The sequence below is a fragment of the Athene noctua genome, chromosome 11 (assembly GCF_965140245.1).
Source record: "Athene noctua chromosome 11, bAthNoc1.hap1.1, whole genome shotgun sequence".
Classification (NCBI taxonomy): domain Eukaryota; kingdom Metazoa; phylum Chordata; class Aves; order Strigiformes; family Strigidae; genus Athene; species Athene noctua.
In genome coordinates, this window is record NC_134047.1 from 16,797,579 (window position 1) to 16,818,167 (window position 20,589).

Genomic DNA, 20,589 nt, shown 5'->3' on the forward strand with positions numbered 1-20,589 from the left:
CTTCTGATAGTTTGGTTTCTTTTTTTACTTGCTTCGTAAGAGTCTTGGAAAATGCTCCTTATTTAAGACTTCCTTCTATGATTAATAATGGCTTGTAAATATTTAGAATTTTGCTGGATGTCAATTTAAGTAGGAAGAGCTGCTCCTGCTTGAGCAGTTTTTGCTGCAGGTACTAATCTTTGGAAATGTGGTTCTCACGATTACTTTTTCCCCTTGGGTGGAGAAAAATCAAAACCACGATGTGCATATCATGCATTGTTTTTTGTTGCACAGAAATAGCGTACCATGTTGTCTTTCAAGTCAGCTTACATCAGGCTGTGTGGCACTGAAATCGCTGCAAGAAACTTCCTCCTAAAAATAAATCTAGATCCTTTCATTTTGAGTGCGTTCACTTCAGCAGTCGGTTTTGATTTTGGAGATTCCTGGGTGATTCCTGAGGGAAAGGCGCTAATGAGTCTGGTGATGTTGATGGAACACGGGATTCCAGAGCCTTACTGCAGAGTTTTTATTTGTTTTTTGATGGTGGTTTCTTGTTTCTCAAAGCATAGGCTCATCTAATGCCTTGATGTTCATACCTCAAGCCACCTGGAATATCTGTAGTTTCCTAGAGAAGAATCTCTCACTTTGTTACTATACACTGTATTAATTCCTGGTTTGTTTGGTTTGGTTTGGTTGTTGTTTTTTTTTTTTTTTAACCTGTAAACAGGGATTTAAGTTCCATTACAAACAGGGATTAAGTCCATGGTTCTTTTATTCCATGTCTTTGATATGCATTTTATCAGTCGTCTTTGTTTCTTCTTGGTGTTTCTTGTTCTGCTGGGATCAGGATGACTGTGGCTGTGTGTCTGAATTGATATTCCACAGCAGAGGTGTTAAAAGGGAGCCTGTTACTCAGGTGGGCCTTCTCACCACTCTTTTTCCTCATAGTGAGAAGATGGTCTGTTGCTGTGATTGTGCTGCTGTAATCATGGTTGTGCTCTTGCTTAAATTATTCTTTTGCAGAGTCTCTGCTGTTTCAAAGATGTGTTGCTTTGCATGTAATTCCACTTTATATTGTTACAGAGCTTTGCAAATTTTCAAGAGCTTATTAACATTAGCTATAGTTCATTGTCCAAAGTAAACAGCTAGTTAGCGTACAGCAGAGGGCTTCCAGAGAAGATAAAAAATAGACCAAAAGGTGAGTGTATCCCTTTTATGCTGTGAGTGTTGCCCGCCTGTGTTCTTTTGTCTAGTGCTCATTTTTTGAGGATACACAGGTTCTCGACTCCTTCCATTCATTATCTTGAAGTGGCTCTTGCTAGACTGTGTAGCAACAGTTTCCCAGTCCTCACTAGCTTACGCGGAGCAGCACTAAGCAAGTGATACGCTGCTGGTGACAGCATACTTCACTCTCCTTCAACGCTTTTGGTCTTAATTTAATTTTCTCAGGCAGCAAGCTGTGCCTACAGGGAAGATAGACTCCGTCGCCCGCACCATTAACTGGATGTTTCTCCTTCAGCTCTAATGAGAGGTGGTGGCTTCTCTAGCACTGCTGTGAGAAGGAGAGTGCCCTGTTTCGCAGAGACATAGGAGAGAACCTGTTTTTCTACAGCCACTCAGCCCCTATCTCTGTACACAGCTAGGCAGGAGGATCAAATACCAGGATTACTCAGCCCTGCGTGCTTTGTATTGCAGTCTGTTCCCTTATCACTATTTGGTTTTGGCCTGGAGGGTCTTGTACTCTGAGATGCTCTGACCCAAAAACTCAAACTTCCTCCTGGTAGAGATGGTGATTTAAAGTTTTGGAGTTTTTTAAGACTAATTGTACTGCTCGGTCTCTGAATTTTGAGGTTGCCTTGGATCTCCACAGGCCCTGTCAAGCATCTGTCACTCAGCACCTGAGAGCTTTCTTTCCTGTAAACAAAGTATTCCTGGCTCTGGTTTACTGGCTCAGGCAAGTTCCCTTCTGTAGTCTTGCCCTACCAGTGGGATGGTTTGCCAGTGCATGTAAGTCTGAAGCATGAGATTTGTACTCCTGACAAAGGAAAGGGGTGATGGAACTTGGCATTTAGAAGGAAAGCTGTTACAAGGAAAGCCAAGTATCTTAAATATACATTGACAAATGAGGACTAAAATATGGTGATTTATTGCCAAACCTATTTGGCAGCTTCTTTCCAGTTGAGGCTTGTTGGTTATCAGATATTTCTGCAAATGAACACAATGAAATAACATATGATTGGCTTTGACAATTCTTAGCTAGTTGACTCCAGGAAGGATTTGTCTGTTTTGTTGTTGAAGGCACAGTTCTGTGCATGGGCTTCTCCTGGAGCTGCTGCAAATACCACTGTTAAGCTGTTTAAATAAGAGCAGTGGCAGTTGCCACCTGACAGCATGCTTGGTTATCTTCCTGGGGAATGCTTTGGGGCATGGCAGCAGCAGCAGCATTTTCTTTTGCAGGGACTGGATCTGTTTCCAGGTGATCTCCACGCGGGGCTGCTCAACTCACTCTCCAGTCTCAGGGAGCTCCATCAGCTGCGATGCTCCCTGGGGAAATGAACTGGTTATCTGAAAGCCCCATCTGTCCCTGGAGCTCTGAAACGGTTATATTGGTCTATTATAGTTCTAAGCATTCTGTGATTCACTCCTTTAGAGAAAATAGGGACATCTAAGCACTTTCTGATCCAGACAAGCGCAAACACCTAGAGGAGCTCATGTACCAAGGCTATAGCTGCCGGGAGTGACGCTCATGAAAGTGATCTCAGCAGCGCTCCCTTTTCCTGCCTGCCAGCATTGCTTGGTTGAGATATCAGTGCCATAGCGAGTGCTGGGTAAACAAGATGATTGTTTCTGCTCTATGATCTTAAAGCCCTCCTAACCGTCTGCTGAAAATACTTTTCCATTTCAAGGAAATGACTGGTTTGTTTGTGTTCAGAGTCAGGAATGGGAAATGACGTGAGCGCTTAACTGTTTTTCCTGGTGTTTTGAAGAGGAGGCATATTGACTGTCTTAGGTCTTGTTTCCAAAGGCATTCAGTGTTTTCCATAACCCTATCAAGTGTAAGTATTAGAGGTGTGTACATGCATATATATATATATATATATATATGCATCAGAAAATATCTTGTAAATGTTATATGTCCACCCAGTAATTTTACTAGCGTCTCCCTGTGACCGCACTGTAACAGGATTTGATATATTCCCCCTCACAGTGCTGAGCTGAAACTGTCCTCGGGTCTTGTTTTCCCAACACTGGAATAAATTTGTGATTATAGAGTGCTGTAATCTCCCTGAAGTAGAAAGATGTCAGAATTCACATTTGTCATGCTTATTTTGCCCAAGTACCAGTGTTATCCGAGTCTGCCGAGTTACACTGTGCATTTAATCTTTTTAATCTGTGTATCTCTCCTCGCCCTTGAAAAAGAAATGGCCCAATGTTTTAGTCTTTTTAGTTGCTGACAACTTTTTGTTACGGATTCCTTTGGTCAAGGTGTTCTTCTAAACCAATCACTTCTGTTTAAATTCCATGAACACAGCCGCTAGCACTCTGGGTCCCTGTTGTCCTGTAACCTCACTTCCCACGGCTCGCGCGTGCGCTGTCCCGCAGGACCAAGGCGTCTGCAGGTGCTGAGAGCTGGTTATAGTGCCCCGCCGTTCCTACACGTGGGGGTCTCTCTCCTGTACTTCTCCAAGTGCCTGGTGGAATGCGATCCCAGGCCATGACTGGAACACCAGGATATGGAGGAAAAAAAGGTGGGTTTGTGGTTTTTTGTTTTTGTTTTTTTTTTTTTTTTTTAAATTGGTTTGGGTACAAGAAAATGTATTAATACATTTAAACATACATTTTATTAATACATTAATAACAGCCAAGGCTAATGTACCACATGGCAGTTTTCCCTCCCTCACTTTTGTTCCAATTCCCTCACCCTTCCTCAAGAAGGAGCAGGTTAAAGCACCTCACGCAAATCAGAATGAAGCGTGTAGGCACTTCAGAGTATCAGTGACACTGCAGGACTGCAGCTGCGCGGCGGCAGGGAAGCGCCGCGACCCAAACGCCATCTGGGTGCCTGGAGACCAGCACTGTGGCTGCAGCACGGCCCCGGAACACAGCGTTCTCAAACCAGTTAGGAACATTTTTTTTTTTTTTTTTTTTTCCATGAACGTTAATGTTTGACTCCTATTTATCATCTGATGCTGATAGATGACACAATCTCAGTTCTTCTGAGAATCAAACTGAAGTAACATTTTATTGCCCTTTAAAGACTCCCTTGTATTATATATAAGATAAAATGCACAATGATTAACAACTTAAATCCAACCTTTCCCTCTCCTCTTTTTTTTTTTTTTTTAAAGCAACACTGTTACCTGCATGGTTCCTTTGTACTTCCATGCATAAGCAGAAAAGTGACCCATAACATGCAGGGGGAAAGAGGCTTTAACTTCCAAAATGTGTATGAAAAACATCAGAGAGTATTATATAGACATATAAACAAAGATTTGTGTGTATGAATCAAATGCAGTAATAGTGGCCCTTTAGCAGAAATATTTTTAAAGTTAACATCTCCCAACAGTTGAGATGTCAAATGAAGGGAAATACTCGTTACATGAAACAAGATGAATGTTCACCTAGAATATAAAACTGGGGTTTCTGATACTGAAGAAATCCCCCATCTTAGCTCGGGGCAAAGGTTTAGAGGAATGCCTTTGTTGCTATACTTAGTTTAGTCTCCAAAATAGAAAAAATGGTGAATTTTGTATTGTATGCAGTGTGAGTTCAACTTCTGTTAATGCCACTTAGTTGAGGTATTGCATGCATCCCTAAGAAATGAAAGGATCTGATTAGACAACTTGTTTTTATTGTCTACAATTGTGATACAAAATGGCCATTGCAGAAATTATTTCCCCAGTTAAGAAAACGAGCACTCAACAATATATTGGTAATGAAGTAAGGAATTTGAGAATTATTTCTTCACCTAAAATTCATGGTTTATTTCATAGTTTCACTGATGGAATTTGTCATTTTCTTCACTGATTAGTCATGATTCTCATCCTTCTGGTATGTATACAGAAGTGTTATGCAACAGCCTCAGCATGTACAACCACAAACCAAATGAACATTTTACATAAGACAGTTTGCTTTTATAGTGATCACGCACTGATGTGAACATAGACTAAAAATAACAAATGTTGCTTTAATAAGGATTTTTTACAGTAGGCGTAGATATAAAAGTTTTTCAAATTATTTTCACAGGTATCACTGAACATTTCATAGCTGTCTGTTACAGAAGCACTGAAAAGTGCTTTGAGTCTTTCATTTATTATACATAGTTAAAATATATTACACTTCTGAAGGTATCTTAAATCACTGAACAGTTTTGCTAGCATCTTAATGAGCCAAATGGGAGTAAAAGGCAGTCCACATTCATGATGTGAATATACAGTAAGGTTTGACATCCTATTATCTCATTGCTCATGTTCTCAAAATAACCATGGTGATGAGACCTGAAAGACAAGAATTAAGAACAAAATGCTTTAGTTTCACTGAATAAGACATTTAAAATAAAAACAAATTTACCCTGTCACAGGCCAGAAAAGAAGGTAAACGTGCAAAATAAATGCAGAATGAATTTATATATACACTCCACTTAAATATTAGAAGCATTACTCCAAATTTTGATGTAGTCAAAATCTGTGAAAAAATGACCCTGAAGTGCAGTATTACCTAGTAATTAAACGTCAAAACAGCTGTAAGTAGTCCAAACAACTCTTGATCTCACTACTGGAAAATGTGAACACTGAGATTTTGAGGTAAGTAACACACGCAAGCCCCAGTTTTCATGGGTGCTAGTTACAGGCAGTGTAATTCAGATGCTGAATCATCAGTAAGGCAGATTAGCCAAAGGCTCCAAGACATTTTTGTTTCTGCTCTGTGCAGAATAACTGATCAAAGACTAGTTTTAGACAAAGATGTTAAGCTTCCTTGTCAGCCTGCACAGGGAGCTTTCTACAGACTCTTTGTTGTGACCTTTAAAGAGGGAGGGAAAAAAAGAACTGCTCTGATAGAGGTTAAAAACAATTAAAAACAGATGAAAGCAGGAAATGTGGGGCTAAGAAGCCTACTCATGACACACTGAAAAGTTCACTTTAATTATGTGCTGATATGGGAAAAAATACAAATCTTGAAGTTCTTAGCCATGAGTTACATTGCACAAGGCAAAGAGGCATATGGAAAAACTTTAGGGCTCCTTGAATTCCAACCTTACATAACAGTAATTTATCAGTTCTTAGCCAATCTTACTTTCTTGCAGGCTCAGATGATGTTAATATAACAGCCCTTCACTGCAGAGGCTTAGCTAAAACCTACAGATCTCACCGTGGATAAAGACATTTCTGAGACTATTTTACTGTCCTGCAACTACATACTGATTTCTTACTTTGTAAAGATTTTGAAGATAAAGCACGATAGAACAGAGTTGTAATGCTGCCTTCCGTTAGATAAACAATTTATCCATTAAAGAGGAATTACAGTTCAGCTATTTCTTAATATCTCTATTAGTTTAGGCAATCAGTACAACCACACCTGCTGTAGGCCTTAGCTTGGATTAGCTAAATCACTGCAGAGTAAGAACAGAGGCTTCTGGAAGGTGCTAAAGGACAGCCTAAATCATTTGTATAGGGACCTTCAGGCAATAAAGGGCTTAACTCATTTCTGTAAAGCAAATACTTCTCAAATGTCATACAGCCCAGTTGGTGTGGTATTAGCCTCCCTCTTCAATTAACTGCTACACAATCCAGTTGTACGTTGTTGTGGAAGAAAGTGGTTTCATCTTCTCAAGAGCAATCAACTTTCTCCACGAGCAAGAGTTGCACACAGAAGAATTTTTCCATGAACACCGAAGGAATCAAAACCTGGAAGTACTTCATAGTAAATCTAGAAAATTTCTCGTAAATCTGTTGCAAGATACAAAGTCAAGTTGTTTAACGCTATAGTTGGAACCAGCAAAAACTGGAGTAATTTTCAACGTTAGAGATTAAAAAAACAAAGCAAGGATTACTGCAAGGTCCTGATCTGAAAACACATCACCACTGGCTCAGGCAAAGAGCGACAAGTGAGTTTTCAAACCATTTCAGCAGACTGACTTGAGTGAGTCAGCCAACTGAGCGTGCACATTACTCATCAAGAACTTGCATCTCTTCTCATCACTACCTCACCTCTAGCTATCAGTTTGAAGCTGCCTAGCTCGTTTCCTTTAAATCCTCATTTCTGCCAGGTAGTGGGATAGGAGAACTGAGTTTAGTGTGACTGTTCTTCAAATCTGAAATAGTTATAGAAAAATAGTCATAACAAATGAAATGTGCAACTTCTCTATGCCTGCTAATTCAGGAGCACGTTACAAATCAGGAACAACTGTCCATAGTAGTGGTCTTAAGAAGGGTCGACAACAACTTATTTCTACACATTTCAACTGCTTATGGAGAAGGCAGTGAACAGAGCTTTTCAGACCAACTCATCTGGGTTGGAGAGAGAAACAGACTAACAGAAGTGATCCAAGTTCTGCAGTGGGATAACTCTGTTTCCATGTAAGAAACAGCCCAGCCCACTCAGTTTTGTTGGCAGACGACTGTAGTTGGCCAGTCCTCAAGTGAAGGCAAAATTAACATGTAGGGGTCTGTATTTAATAAAAAGCAACTCAAATCTGGTCTAAAATACTTACAATAACTAGTTTACTCTGATATTACTATGGCTGCAGGTTAAAATATAAGTGGAGATGCAAAACAAAATACAATGTGGTGTTTTGTCTCCAAGTTTCCTGAAGCTACTGGCAAACACAGGAGAAGTTTCCCAAATCACATAAGTTTTCCCAAACCACAGAACGTTTACAAAATCCCAAATACTCACCTAAAACATAAGCAGCTACTAACTTTTGATTCACACTTAAATGGAGGTAGAGAGGCACCAGGGATTCCATTTCCCCCAATGTAGGTAGCATTAGTGCTGCAATACACACTATTCCTAGGAAGACTGTTAGTAAACTAGGTCCCGATGAGGCAGTTCTGTTTTCTGAAAAACAAGGTAGTACAAGTGTAAGGAACATCTAACCAATATTAATGTGAAATATCCTGCAAAAATGTTTGTGATACGTTGGAGCTGCAATATCCTGGGATTTTCTTTACCCTTTGGAGTTTGGAGGGGATGGAAAACAACCCTTAAACCCACCCTTCCAGACGTTCTGCGCTTTGCAGTGGAGAAGGCTGCTCCCTGTTGCGATGGTGGTACTTGTTTTCAGAGGACTTCCCAAGCCCCTCCCCTCCTGGAGGAACAGCGTCTGCCAGGCCCAGTAGCTATATATACACACTCATGACAGCTGGATGTTTCAGCAACACTTGAGGTTTCACCATGCATCCTGAGTCCACTCCCTGACATGTTCCTTCAGCGGTCAGTAACCAGTTTGGAAAGAACACCAAAAAGAGCTGCACAGGCAGACAACTGCTCACACCTCCAGAACAAAACCTGGCTACAGCAAGAGCACAGGTTCTCAGGCCAGATCAGTTCCCCTTCTTTCTTTAGAGGATTCAAGAGCTGCACCCGCCAAAATCAGTTTACAGGCCACAAACTAGTACTATTTGAATCTTAATTCAAAACCGTGAGAGTGAACCGCTCTGACAGTCCCGTATCACCAGAATAAAGAAATGCAAACTATAGATTAACTGTCTGTCCTTCACACTGGTTGCTGCGCTGCAGTTTAACAGCTGGAACCTACGCAAAAGGCACGTTGTATAAACTCTGAAAAGAGCTGTTAACATGTTAGTTGAATACCTCTAAAAAATTCTTAAGACCAATTGGAAATTACCCAACACTTTTATTAAGTCTTCCTATCCTCAGTGAGTAGCAATATGTGTCCTATTTTAATTCCATAGTTCTGTTACTCCTAGGCTGCAGGTTATATGTAAAGCCTGTAGTTGCTTTGGTTACTGTTTTTCTGTAAGCAAGCAATATAATGTAGTAAAAATCAAGGTTTTTAAGCAGAGAAATAGCATTTGGATTAAGACCAGTATTAAGATTGTTCAGGATGGTTCAAACCCTCTGTACTAGAACAACTATTGTAATAATAATTTGTTCTGTCAGCCCAGAGATCTTGTAAGTTTGCTTTAACCATCTATCCTACTAATACCTATCTTAAGGGGTTTTTTAGTAAAAGACCTTTTACCAGCCAACAAACTGTATAAATAGTGAAACAGTTTGGTTTTAACAAGAAGATGACTCTCAAGCAGGTTCATTTATTTTCTGTAATTGATTTTTGTTCTTTTGATGAAAAATAAAACAATGACAAGGATATTATGGTATAAATCAGTAAAATTAACAAGAAGGTAGACTGTTAAATCAAGAATTAGTTTAGATTCAGTTCTGGTAAAACTTGATACTTTTTATATCTACCACTTCAATTTAACTGTTTGGTCCAGGTTTTGCCCAAGACACTTGATTCATTTCCTCACGTATGAAACATGCAAAGAGTTTTCAGCTAGCAACTGTGCTTTTCTGTATTTGTGAGACAGATAAAGGAGATGGTGCCGAACAAGGAGCACTTTAGAAGATGTTCTGGCAGTATTTCCTGCTCATCAGGAAATGGAGGATTAAGGGCTTGGAGCAACCTCAGAAGGGGCATATGTTCTGAAAGAGCCCAAGGGAAAAAATAACTACCATCCTTTTGCAGATAAATTCCCATTAGCTGTAACAGAACTTCTGGACCAGAGGAATAGAGAATGTACTCGCCAAGGGATGACAGGCAAATGTGGGGCAGCAAAGGGTCTTGATTAATCAAGACAGCATGAGCAGAATAGCCATAGTTTGGGTCCTTGGGCACTATCATCCCCCACTGATAAAGAGTCTTACAGGTAAGTAAAACGATTTTAAAATTTATTTTGGTCTAGTCTTTCTAGTCACTTGAGCTATTTGTAACTGATTCAGAAGATGGTATAAAAGATTTCAGCTACCTGGTTGACACAAAGTCTGCTCAAAAAAGACACTTTCAGCCAGGTGTTCTTTTATTCGTTTTTCCTCCTCTTCCTTTTGTTGTTGTTGTTGTTCCTTTGCAGATGGAAGTAGAGTAGCAATAATCTCCTTTTTCCCTAATGCTTTCCTCTGGCTCTGCTCACACACTTGTAGACGGAATTTATCTATCACACCGTAGTAAGAAGCCCGAACATCTCTGTGACGAATCACACTGCAGAGGAAAACATTTTTAAACAGAGGAACTAATAAGAAGCATGTTTCCTGTGGAATTACATCCTACATTCCAGTGTTTCCTCTCTTTCCCTCCCGACACACACACACACATTGCAATAGTCCAGATCCTCCATCACTCATTGTTCTTGAAGATTTGATCTTGCCTTCTCTCTCCCCTCCTTATGTACACTCTGGTTCCCAAACATATATGCTCCAACCGGATGGCCAAAAAGAACAGTTAATTCTTTTATCTCAAGCACACCTTTGCCTCAATCTGAGGTCTAGCTGCCAATTTATGTGAAACATCAATTATCTGAAAGATGCCTTCTCTTTTGCCGAAGTTGTTTAATACTGACCAATGATTTTAAAAAGTATGGGGGAGTCTGGAGCTGACAGAGAAGGAGAGAGGAAAAGCAGGACTTCCAAACGCTTGGACAGGTGATGGCAAAACTCTAGCTTTTTGAGGAAACCAGCCTCAAAGCTTTACAATTATCCTTTCTCAGAAGCAAAATTCATTCCCTCTATGGGACAGTCAACTAGATGCAAAGGGATTTTCAAAAACCAAAGCCCACCATTAAGAGCACGTAACAGTGCAGTAAAAATGACAGCTGTGTATCTACATGAACATTTCTCATCTGTCTTTCAGTGAGTGAATATGGTATCAGTGGCAGAGCTCTGTGCTGTCAGAGCACTGCTCATCAGTCTAGCTACCCTGAGCACCTTCTGTAGCCTGCACTGAAATGCACGATGCTGCAGATCCTTCACTAATTACCAAGAGCTATGCTGGGTGTAGCTACACGAGCTGCAGTCACAACTCAAGACTGCAGTGTAGACATATCCTCTGAGTTAGAGTGAGAGAGTCAGTTATTTTCTTGGTAAACCTTCTCATTGTCCAGCAATCACTCTGTTGCTCTACTGTTATGAATATGTTGACCAAGATGGCTTCAATACTAAGGCAGGGTGACAGTTGTTGCATTTCTTCTAGTTTTATGGCACTTCATAAAAAAAAAAAATTGTACATGGGACCTACAACAGGCACAGTTTTAAAATAACACCTATCAAAGGCAATACAGACCTCTGAGCAGTGCTCTGCTCAACTGCCTCCTCTCTGCATTTATGATTCATTATGAAAATATGTATCTAGCATTAAAAAGCTATAACATTTAGGTTTTGAAGTCATATCAGCTCTTAGGGTTAATATGGATTTTAATTATTTTTCTAAAGTGGAAAACTTTTTTTATGTAAGGCTATTCCAAATTTTTAAGATAACAATAGCTAATCTGAAAAAAATACACATAAGTGATTTGGCTTCAAGAAGGTTGCCATCTCCTGAGGGGAAAAAATTATTCTATCCTTAGTAATGAAGGATAGCAGTCTTAAAATCGCTTCAAGAAACCTATCTTTGTGATAATATATACATTAAAATGCTGCAAGAAACAGATTTTTGTGTTTCGGTCTTCCTTTAAAGGAACTACATGACATCAAGATATTTACAGCCATTAACACGTTGCCAGTAACACATAGCCAGTAACAGGTATCTAGTTTGAATGGACTATTCAAAAAGGAAACAGAGATTAAGTCATTCCCCAATCGAGAAAGCTGCAGAAATGCACAGAAATGTACATAGATTTACATCACTTCAGAGGCAAGAGAGCATGCTTATGACAGGCTTTCAGCAAGTTGAGTGTTGGCTGGGCAACTGCCTTCACTAAAACAAAAGGCTTTCCCCCCCCCCTCCCCCTTTCCTAATTCATACAACTCTCAGCATATCAGAACAGCAGAGTCAACTCTTTATTTCTTCCTTTAACACTTCCTTTTAAATTTTTGTTTCTACTCTTAGTACCATGGTATACTAACTACCAACCTAAACAGAATCTTTACATAACACTGTGCTATGAGAACATGCATCTGCTGCCAAGCAAAGAGATATTTTCTGCAGACCCTTATAAACAGATACATTCTCCTGTTTCTTTTTAGAGACCATTGCATAATTGGAAGCTCTGTCGAATATCTGTTTATCTGGCAAATGGCCATACTTGCATAGTACTGCTCATACCCTAGCAGTAAACACTGCCCTTAGACAGCAACCATTGGAATGGGAAGGGGGTTTTGCTGCACAAAAAATTCCCCTGGAAACATGCCTATGTCTTATTTTCCTTTATTTAATAAAAGACATTTGTTTAAGATTAACCAAATGTAATCAAGCTTGTGTAAATGTCTGCTAAAAACTGAAACAGCTAACTGATACACCGCTTATACTCTGACCTGGTTTGTTCAGTTTTTAGGATTGTTGCCCCTGCCCACTGAAACTTTTTTGTTCCATGTTTTAAACTTCCCTTCTACTTGGTGAGTCCTTGGAATTTTCCAAATTACACCTGAGGAAAACAGTCTACAGAAAAGAGCCATTCCCCAAGCACAGTATTATTTATCTGACAGAAGATGAATCATTCAACAGCAGAGTTTTTTGTATATGGCCATTTGTTAGCCAGAGATTCCTGAGGTGGTTTACAGTTTGCAAACTTCTATTCAGAAAGTTCAGTCTGCTCTTTTAGGTACTTCATACTTTCTTTAGCTCTACCTGTACATCAGCACAGAAATAATGTGGCAAATGGAAAATGAAAAATTCTACTTTGAATTATAGCAGCCCATGGACCCTATACATTAATGTGGTCACTTAACCAGTCTTATTTCCTCTGTTACTGGGTTGGGACCTGACAGGAGAAACAAGTAAAAGGGAGACAGAGAGATCTGAGCAGGAGAGGTGGTTGGGGTGAAAGGTTGGCAGAAGTACCTTTATTAAACACAGCCCAGGAAAGTGTGCTCAGTAGAACTGCATACATTTTCTTTTGCCAATCTGCAAACAAATATTTCTCACAAAGAACTCCTAACCCTGGAGGTCTTATTTTTCTTGCTATCTCTAATAAAAAAAGTACTCAGAGGGGGCTCAGATTACTCTCACTGCTGGTTTACAAACTATACTGCAGGATGCGTTTACTGGCATTTTATTTATGCCTAAAGTCAAAATTAAAGGAGGAAATATCTCAAATATTGTAATATCTGTGCCCTAGACTGAAAGAATAGCAGACATCCACAAGAATATAGGAGACTAGGAAAATACTCTATCTTTCTACAACTTAATTTATACTATACATGCTGTCAATTACTACCTCTTAAACAATAAAAGAAATTGAGATAATTAAATGTCATCCATTACAAAAAAAAAAAAAAAAAACAACCAGCTTTTACTTACATATCAACACAGCACTGAGGCTTCACTGCACCAGTAGCATCAACCACCGCATATTTATTTGGAGTTGTACAAAGAACTGCAACAGAAAGGACAGGAGTGATAACAAATCATGAATTAATACCTCACCAACTTCATCAACAGATATAAGTAAAGACACAAGTTTGGTTTTGTCACAAGTATGATTTGTTACATGAATTATAACTGAACTGTTCAAGATCACCAACTAACCCTTAAATAGAACTTAACCTAAGAAACCCACCTTTGAATTTTAAGGCAAACTCATAGGGGTTATATAGAGTCAACACCTGCTTGTATGTTGACTGGTCATCTGCATAAAATATAAGTTCTGTAGGAAAAACAAAAACAGGAAGATTTCCTTCCACTAACTCTGGCTGTCTTTTTTGTTGCTGCATTGGCACTGAATCCTCCTTGCTGCTTCTTGTGTTCTTATGATTTTGTATCCTCAGAGACTTCAGTTTTTGAATCGTTTAAGAATTCCAAAGCATTTTGGCAATTCTAAAGGAAAAAAGGGGAAAAAAAAAGAGAAAAGGCGAGAAGATTATTTCCGTAAGTCTATACTAAACTGAGGCAGTCAACAAAGATGTAAAAATACAGAACGTGATGCCTGGTTATGAATCTATCTTAAGTTCCTTTAAAAATATGGAAATAGAAAAAATATTTGCATCAGGTTTCCATCTATTTAACAAACTGCTATAAAATAAATGGATGAGCACTTCTTCAGTGTATCATGGCAGCATTTTGGGGTGCCAGTCCATGAGTAGGGTTGCTTATGCTGGGCCTTTGCAACACAAACCAACCACCACCAACAAAAAGATATCTCATGCTTGCCCTCAGGACACCAACACTTGAGAGAAAAACAGAGCAGAAATGAGGAAACACGAAGATGTAAGGCAGCAGTAGTCACCATTTAGGCAGGAATCCTTCTGCAGTGGTGACCTTCCGGGATGAAGTGTAATAACTTAGGTATCTGCTCACATAGGCCCTAAGGTATGTCAAATCCCAGAGATTCAGAACTAAAGAATGGGGAACACCTTCACATCTTGTAACAAGAGTTGAGTTTAAACAATTGCATGGTAGTTACAGGCAACCAACTGAAAAATAACTGGGATGAATAACACCAAACAGATTTGGGATTTATTATTTCATTAAAAAATAAGACAGGTTCTCTACCCCCACAGTCTCTAGCCAAAGTATAGCAGTCATAATTCTCCCTCTGCCATCCCCACAGTTTTATTTTGAGAGACATTCCAGAACTAAAACCAGAACCCATGACCCGACCAAGCAACAATCCCAAATGTAATTCATAAAATAAAATTAAGGCCAGACTCCTCAGCACACATACCATTGACTTTACACGCTACAGACAGAACAGAGCAAAACAGCTACATCTATTTCCCCCTCAAGAACATCACATTTTACTGTAGCTCCTACAGGTTAATTATCAAACTGAAGGTGTCCTTTGAGGCTTAACTTTATAGTAGGAAATATTAAAAGAACAAAAAGTTCCTACTGACTCATTAGCTGTCATTTCCACTTCCCATGAAGCTTTATAAAACAAGGTCCATTTCAGCTGTTCTCTGGTCTAATGAAGTGATTTGGTTGCACCTTAAGACATTTTGTTTCTGAACTTCTATAGCAGCGAATAGCCCTAGCATTATGAACAATCAAAACCAAATGCTTATTTTTGCATTCTAAATATCATGATGTTCACATTTCCAAGCACCATTTCATCCTTGGAACACGACACAAGCTTAGGTGTTTACTAGAATATCTCTATCGTATCTTCAGATTTACAGGTCCTGACTGTTATTAACAAACTAAGCTTTTAATTTTTTATTTTTTTTTTAATAGCAAATCTTCCCTGTAGAATTTAAATTCATGGCTCTTAGTGGAACGTCCTTCCCCAAGATCCAGTTTCTTTTCAGAGCACAGGTTTGTTTCCACTTCACTGAAATGCTACTAATAATATTCTGAAAACAAATCCCCAATGATAGGGTTCCAAGTTGATGTTCTGCTACCTTATTAAGAAGAGTCTAGGAAAAGAAATAGCTCTGTAAGTGGCAATTTGGGTTCTGAGTACTTCTTAGAATTCTGGTGAATCCCTTTTGTTTCAGAAGAATTAACAAACTCTGGAATCACTTTGTGCAGCAAGTGTGAGCATTATTTCTTGAACAACTTTATGTACGATTGCAGTGAGATTCATTGTTCCATTCAAACATATTAAGACTATACGAAGAGCTAATGTGGAAAAACTGCCCGCTCATAGGAATACAAAACAACTCCTTAGAAACTTCTCATAGTCAGAAGAATTTTTTTATTTTTATTTGTTTTTACAAGAGTTAGCTTGATGCAGTATGCAGTAAGCTATGTGAGAATCTTTGTTCTCATATCTATACTGAGAGATGCCTATTTTTCTGAATGCATAACAGAAACATAGGCAATCTTTGACATTAACAAAATGGGGTTTTTCCTAGTAAATGTTTTAAACTACCATACAACCAATAGCAAACCACTGCTAAATATTTTTAAGTGACTATATTTAGTAACCTTTTAAAAATATAATTTGTAATAATTAATATCATTTTGATGCTTTCGTTTTTTATTTAAACACGGCCCTTGTTTCACTCTGAATCCTGGCATCATATCATAACTTCAGTTTCTTCAGCTCAGCCTGCAGCAATTGTTTAGGTGTCCAAAACCCCACAAATCACAACATCAGTGGAGGTATGGATCACTAAACCTATTAACAGGCTCATTTTTCTCATGCATCCATTGAAAACACAGTGTGCAAACCTCCCAGGATTCCACAACTTGGAAGGCGGAAAGCCACCAATCTTTAAAAAGTATATCCCGTTATTGCTTCCTTATTTAATTTGGCTGGGTAAGAAGTTACCACTCAAACTGGCAAAAGTAAAATCTGGCAAACCCAGGCCTATAGTAGCCACGTTTGCTGACACAGCAGTGTCATTCAGGATATAAATTTCCGGATTTCTAAGCAAGCAACCAGCATCAATCCCTTTTGAGACAATCGTTTTGCATTAGAAGTCACCTTGCTGGTATATCTCACCAAGTGACATCACTAACAGCACTTTTTCCCAAACACTGCATTATAAACTATACACATGCTGGGGAGATTTGACTGTTTCGTATTAATAACAGCGTACCTTTCATACAGCACTCATCAACAAGAAATTGCAAAGGCTTTTACAGAGAAAGTCTGCAACATCAGAAGTTCTCTGCCCAGATGAACCCTAAGGCAGTCCTCACGTTCAGAATAAGGCTGCGTGCTGGCTGCCTGCAGCTCCCCAGCCACTTCGTTCAAAAGAAACGCAGCTGCCGCTCTTCTACGCCGTGCACTGCGGCGCAGCAGATCCTTACCATCCCTAAATTTTCTAGTCAGTAACCACCGTGATTACTTGCAGAACACAGAGATAAGCACAAACAAATCTGCACAAAACCGAGATCTGTGATCTCAATTCTGTGTTTTACACCATGCAGATTGGCTTCTCCCAGTACCGCCAATGAAACTGCCCGCAGGTGCAGGAATCTATCAAACCCAACGCTCCTTACAGGACGCCGGCCAAAGCCTAACACCTGAACAACGCCAGCTTGCTTTCCAATGCTCTTTGAAAGCCAGACAAACAATTGTCACTGATATTTTTTTTTAGCACAATAAGGCTCTTTCCTCCCTGAAGTTACTAAATATATACTGCTGGTGTCACAATAGCACAGATCTGCCAGCGTTTCCTTTGAATTCTCTTTCTTCATAAATTTAACTCGACAGAGGAAAAACACCCAGTGAAACGTAACTTCTCCCTAGGCTCAGAAATAACACCGATTATGATTTGTTTTTACTTAACAAGTATCTGCTGAAAAAATAAATCAAGTGAGGAAGTTTTTTGTTCCCATTTTAACTTCCAACAGCCTCATCACCATGGCTTCCAAGTGCATTTGTTGGTTTGGGGTTTTTTGGGTTTTTTTTTCTTCTAACAGCTGCAAATAACTCCACAGAATGTCATCTGACAAACACTTTATGCAGCAGATAACCTCTTTACAGTCTTAGTATCTACATTCTCCTTTTAAAAACTGTTTAATCACAGTGTAATCTATTCTTGTTATATCTCACTATTTACCCTCTAAATCTATACAATAAGCCTTTCTACACTATATACCCCAAAAACTGATGAGTTTTGAGCACGTATTTACAAAACAACCCACAAAGTCTTCTTCAAAATTCCCTCGTATGTCAAGCTGAGCAACTACTTTAAGGTACCTGTAAACAGAGCATACGATCTAAGGCAGATCTATTAACATTTTGCTTCTCCAAAAGTTTTTGAAGGCCTTAACGTGCACTTACGCAATAAAGTGTTTAAACTACCTGCAATTATTTGGGAGAGTCATCCAATGATTAGAGCACAGACCTAGCAGCCAGGATGGCTGGATTCCATTATTGCTAACTCTGACACTGACACTTCATGACCTTGAGCAAGTTGGTTAACCTCACCTCAATTTGCTAATCTATGAAGGCACATATTCTGCAAAGTATTTAAGTAGGCGGATAGTCACATTTAAACTGGCAGAACTGCTCTGATAGTCTGAAAAACCTGGGTCGCAATATGCTATTGTTTACCTCCTTACAGGGTGATGATAAGTGTGATTAGTAACTGTTTCCAGGATGCTGTAAAATGAAATATTCTCAGAGCGTTACCTATTAGTATAGATGACTACAACATGCATAAATCATGCTGAGACTGACAGCAATTTCAATGATTTAAATACATATAAAAATAACACTTTTTTTCCTTTATTTCTTCAAACGCTGAAAAGGTGACTACAAAAAAATACTCAAATGCAACTAGAAGACACGCAAAAGCTGGGAAAAATGGAATAACAGCTGTGCATTGCTTCTGACCCATTCTACTATACGGCTCAGAAGAGCCCTATGGAAGACTTTCAAGGGCACATCTGCTTAAGTCTCTATTTTCTCACTTCCAGGCTGTGTTTAATGCCCTAACCCGGCTGGTTTTTAGACGTGTATTGTGCTCATTAGCGCTACGTGGCCTTTTTCCCTGTCTCAGACCAGGTTCAAATCCTCAGCTCAAATGCCAAGATGCCACAGATTAGCTGAGGAAAACACTTTCCTCAGAGAATGACGGGAAGAAAGGCGTTCCAGTTTGACTCGAAGCGCACCTACCGAAGGCAGAGGAACAGCAATAACTGCACGCACTTAACTGATCCTCTTTGTTCTCCAACAACGAGCAGCAGAGATAAAGGCTGAGGCATCTGCGCCCTAACGGCCTCTCTCCTCAGCCTGCGCCCTGCCCGTGACGATAACGCAGCCAGCACCTCCGCACCGGCACCGTCCCGCACCCTTTCCCCGGAGACACCTCGGGGCAAGTTCAAGCGAGCCCCGGCCCCACCGGCGGCCCGCCCGCCCTCACCCCCCGGCCGCAGTCCCGCGGGACAGCCCGGCTCCGCCTGCTCCGCTCCCCGCCGAGGAGCCCCGCGGCTGAGCGGGGCCGGGCCGGGCAGGCGGCGCCGCGCCGCCGGGGCCTCAGAGCGCGGCCGCCGCCCCGCTCCTCCTCAAGGCCCTGCCGAGGGGAAGGGCCGCGGGCGCCGGGCTCCGCCGCCGCTCCCGCCGGAGCCGGCAATGGCGAGCGCTGCCGGGGGAGAGCCCCGCCGCCGCCCGCCGCAGGGGACGGGAGGGGAGGCCCGGCCCGTCAGGGCCCGCCGCTGCCCGGCCCGGGGCCGCCTGACAGCCCGTGGGGGGGGCGGCCGGTGTGCGGGGTGTCGCTCCTCCCCCCGCGCCCGTCCGGCGGTGCCGCGCGGCGCCCCCCGCCCCGAACTCACCCCCTCCGGGGCCGCTGGGTGCGGGCTCGCGCGGCGCCCCCTTTGTCCGCCCCCCCCGCCTGCTCCCGTCACTGCAGGTAGCGTCGTCGCTATGGCTGCCGGGACGGCGGCGGACTGCCCCCCCCTCCCGCCCGCCATCGCCGGGCGTCACCGGGACACGCCCCCCGCCGCGCCCCGCCCGCCCGCCCGCCGGCCGCCATGTCAGCGGGCAGCGCCGGGGCGTCGCGGCCGTCCCCGGCTTCGGGCTCTTGCTCCTCGGCTGCTGCCCCCGGCCGGCAGCCCAGGGCCGGGCCGCCCTGTCCCGGCAGTCCCGGCGCTGCGGGAGGGGCGAGGCGCGCCGCCGGCCCGCGCTCCCCGCACAGCCCAGCGGAGGAGGCCCAATGGCGGGCGGCGGGCCGGCTCCCGTCCCGCCCGGGAGGGTGTTTTTTAGGAAGGATTTCCCTCACCTAATGCCTTCGGAGCCCAGGCCCTTCCCGAGAGGGCTCCTGGCCCCGCTCGTGGCTCTCGCTGCCCTTGACCTTGGGGCTGCTGTATCTCCGGGCACGCGGGCTCACGTTCCGGGGGGCTCCGGAGCCCCAGCTCGGGGCGATCGCGCCGGTCGCTCACAAATCCTCCGGCGGGAAGGGTCTCCCCCGGCCGCTGTGCAGGGCAAAACCGGGAGCGAGCGCAGCGTTCGTGATCATCCTCTAATCATACAGCAGCGTCGCTCAAATGGGGCACGTTCTCTCTCGAAACTGCTTCTCTTGCTGTTACCCTTCTAATATATTCCTCTTATTTAGTTAATATGCTTTTATTAAACTGTTTGTGGACTTCAGCTCATTCAGTATCTCCTATCACCTATCTTTATATTTTTTTCCTGATTTGGGCTTAAAGCCCCATACAATAATAAAAAAATTGCAGCAGCATAATCACCACCTAAGACCATCCCCAACTTTCAGATTATTAATGAAGCAAAATATTTTTGTTGCAAGTCAGGTGACTAATTAAGATTTATATTAAGCCATCCAGTCAGCAGGATTGCAAAATCTACCCATTACCAGACTTGACCCACCGGTGAAATGAACACACGTCTATGGTGAAATACTCACAGTGGCCATTAGTATTTCACAATGACATCATGAAACAATCCAGGACAGGAAGTAACATATTTTGTCTATTTAAAATCACGGGAGGCATTAAATAAAAATAAATCAATTTTTCAACTTAGCCAAGATGTGTGTATTAGCACTGACCTTTTTCCAAGGGTCAGTTACATTCTGCAGGTCTAA

The 20,589-nt window shown here is 41.7% G+C and overlaps 1 protein-coding gene across 3 annotated transcripts; it reads right to left on the reverse strand.

The window, feature by feature from the left end:
- Positions 1 to 5,136: 5,136 nt before the first annotated feature.
- On the reverse strand, positions 5,137 to 19,441 carry MOSPD1 (motile sperm domain containing 1). Of its 3 annotated transcripts, none has more exons than XM_074915070.1 (7): positions 19,322 to 19,441; positions 13,710 to 13,966; positions 13,451 to 13,526; positions 9,969 to 10,198; positions 7,876 to 8,037; positions 7,188 to 7,291; positions 5,137 to 5,477 (listed from the first exon to the last, which is right to left on the reverse strand). In XM_074915070.1, the coding sequence occupies exons 2-6, from the start codon at positions 13,861 to 13,863 to the stop codon at positions 7,212 to 7,214; spliced, it is 702 nt and encodes a 233-aa protein (XP_074771171.1). In that variant the 5' UTR covers positions 13,864 to 13,966; positions 19,322 to 19,441; the 3' UTR covers positions 5,137 to 5,477; positions 7,188 to 7,211. The 3 variants fall into 3 exon arrangements, with proteins under 3 accessions (XP_074771171.1, XP_074771172.1, XP_074771173.1); XM_074915071.1 differs by lacking the exon at positions 19,322 to 19,441 and adding an exon at positions 18,666 to 18,914; XM_074915072.1 differs by lacking the exon at positions 7,188 to 7,291.
- Between the last annotated feature and the right edge of the window lie 1,148 nt (positions 19,442 to 20,589).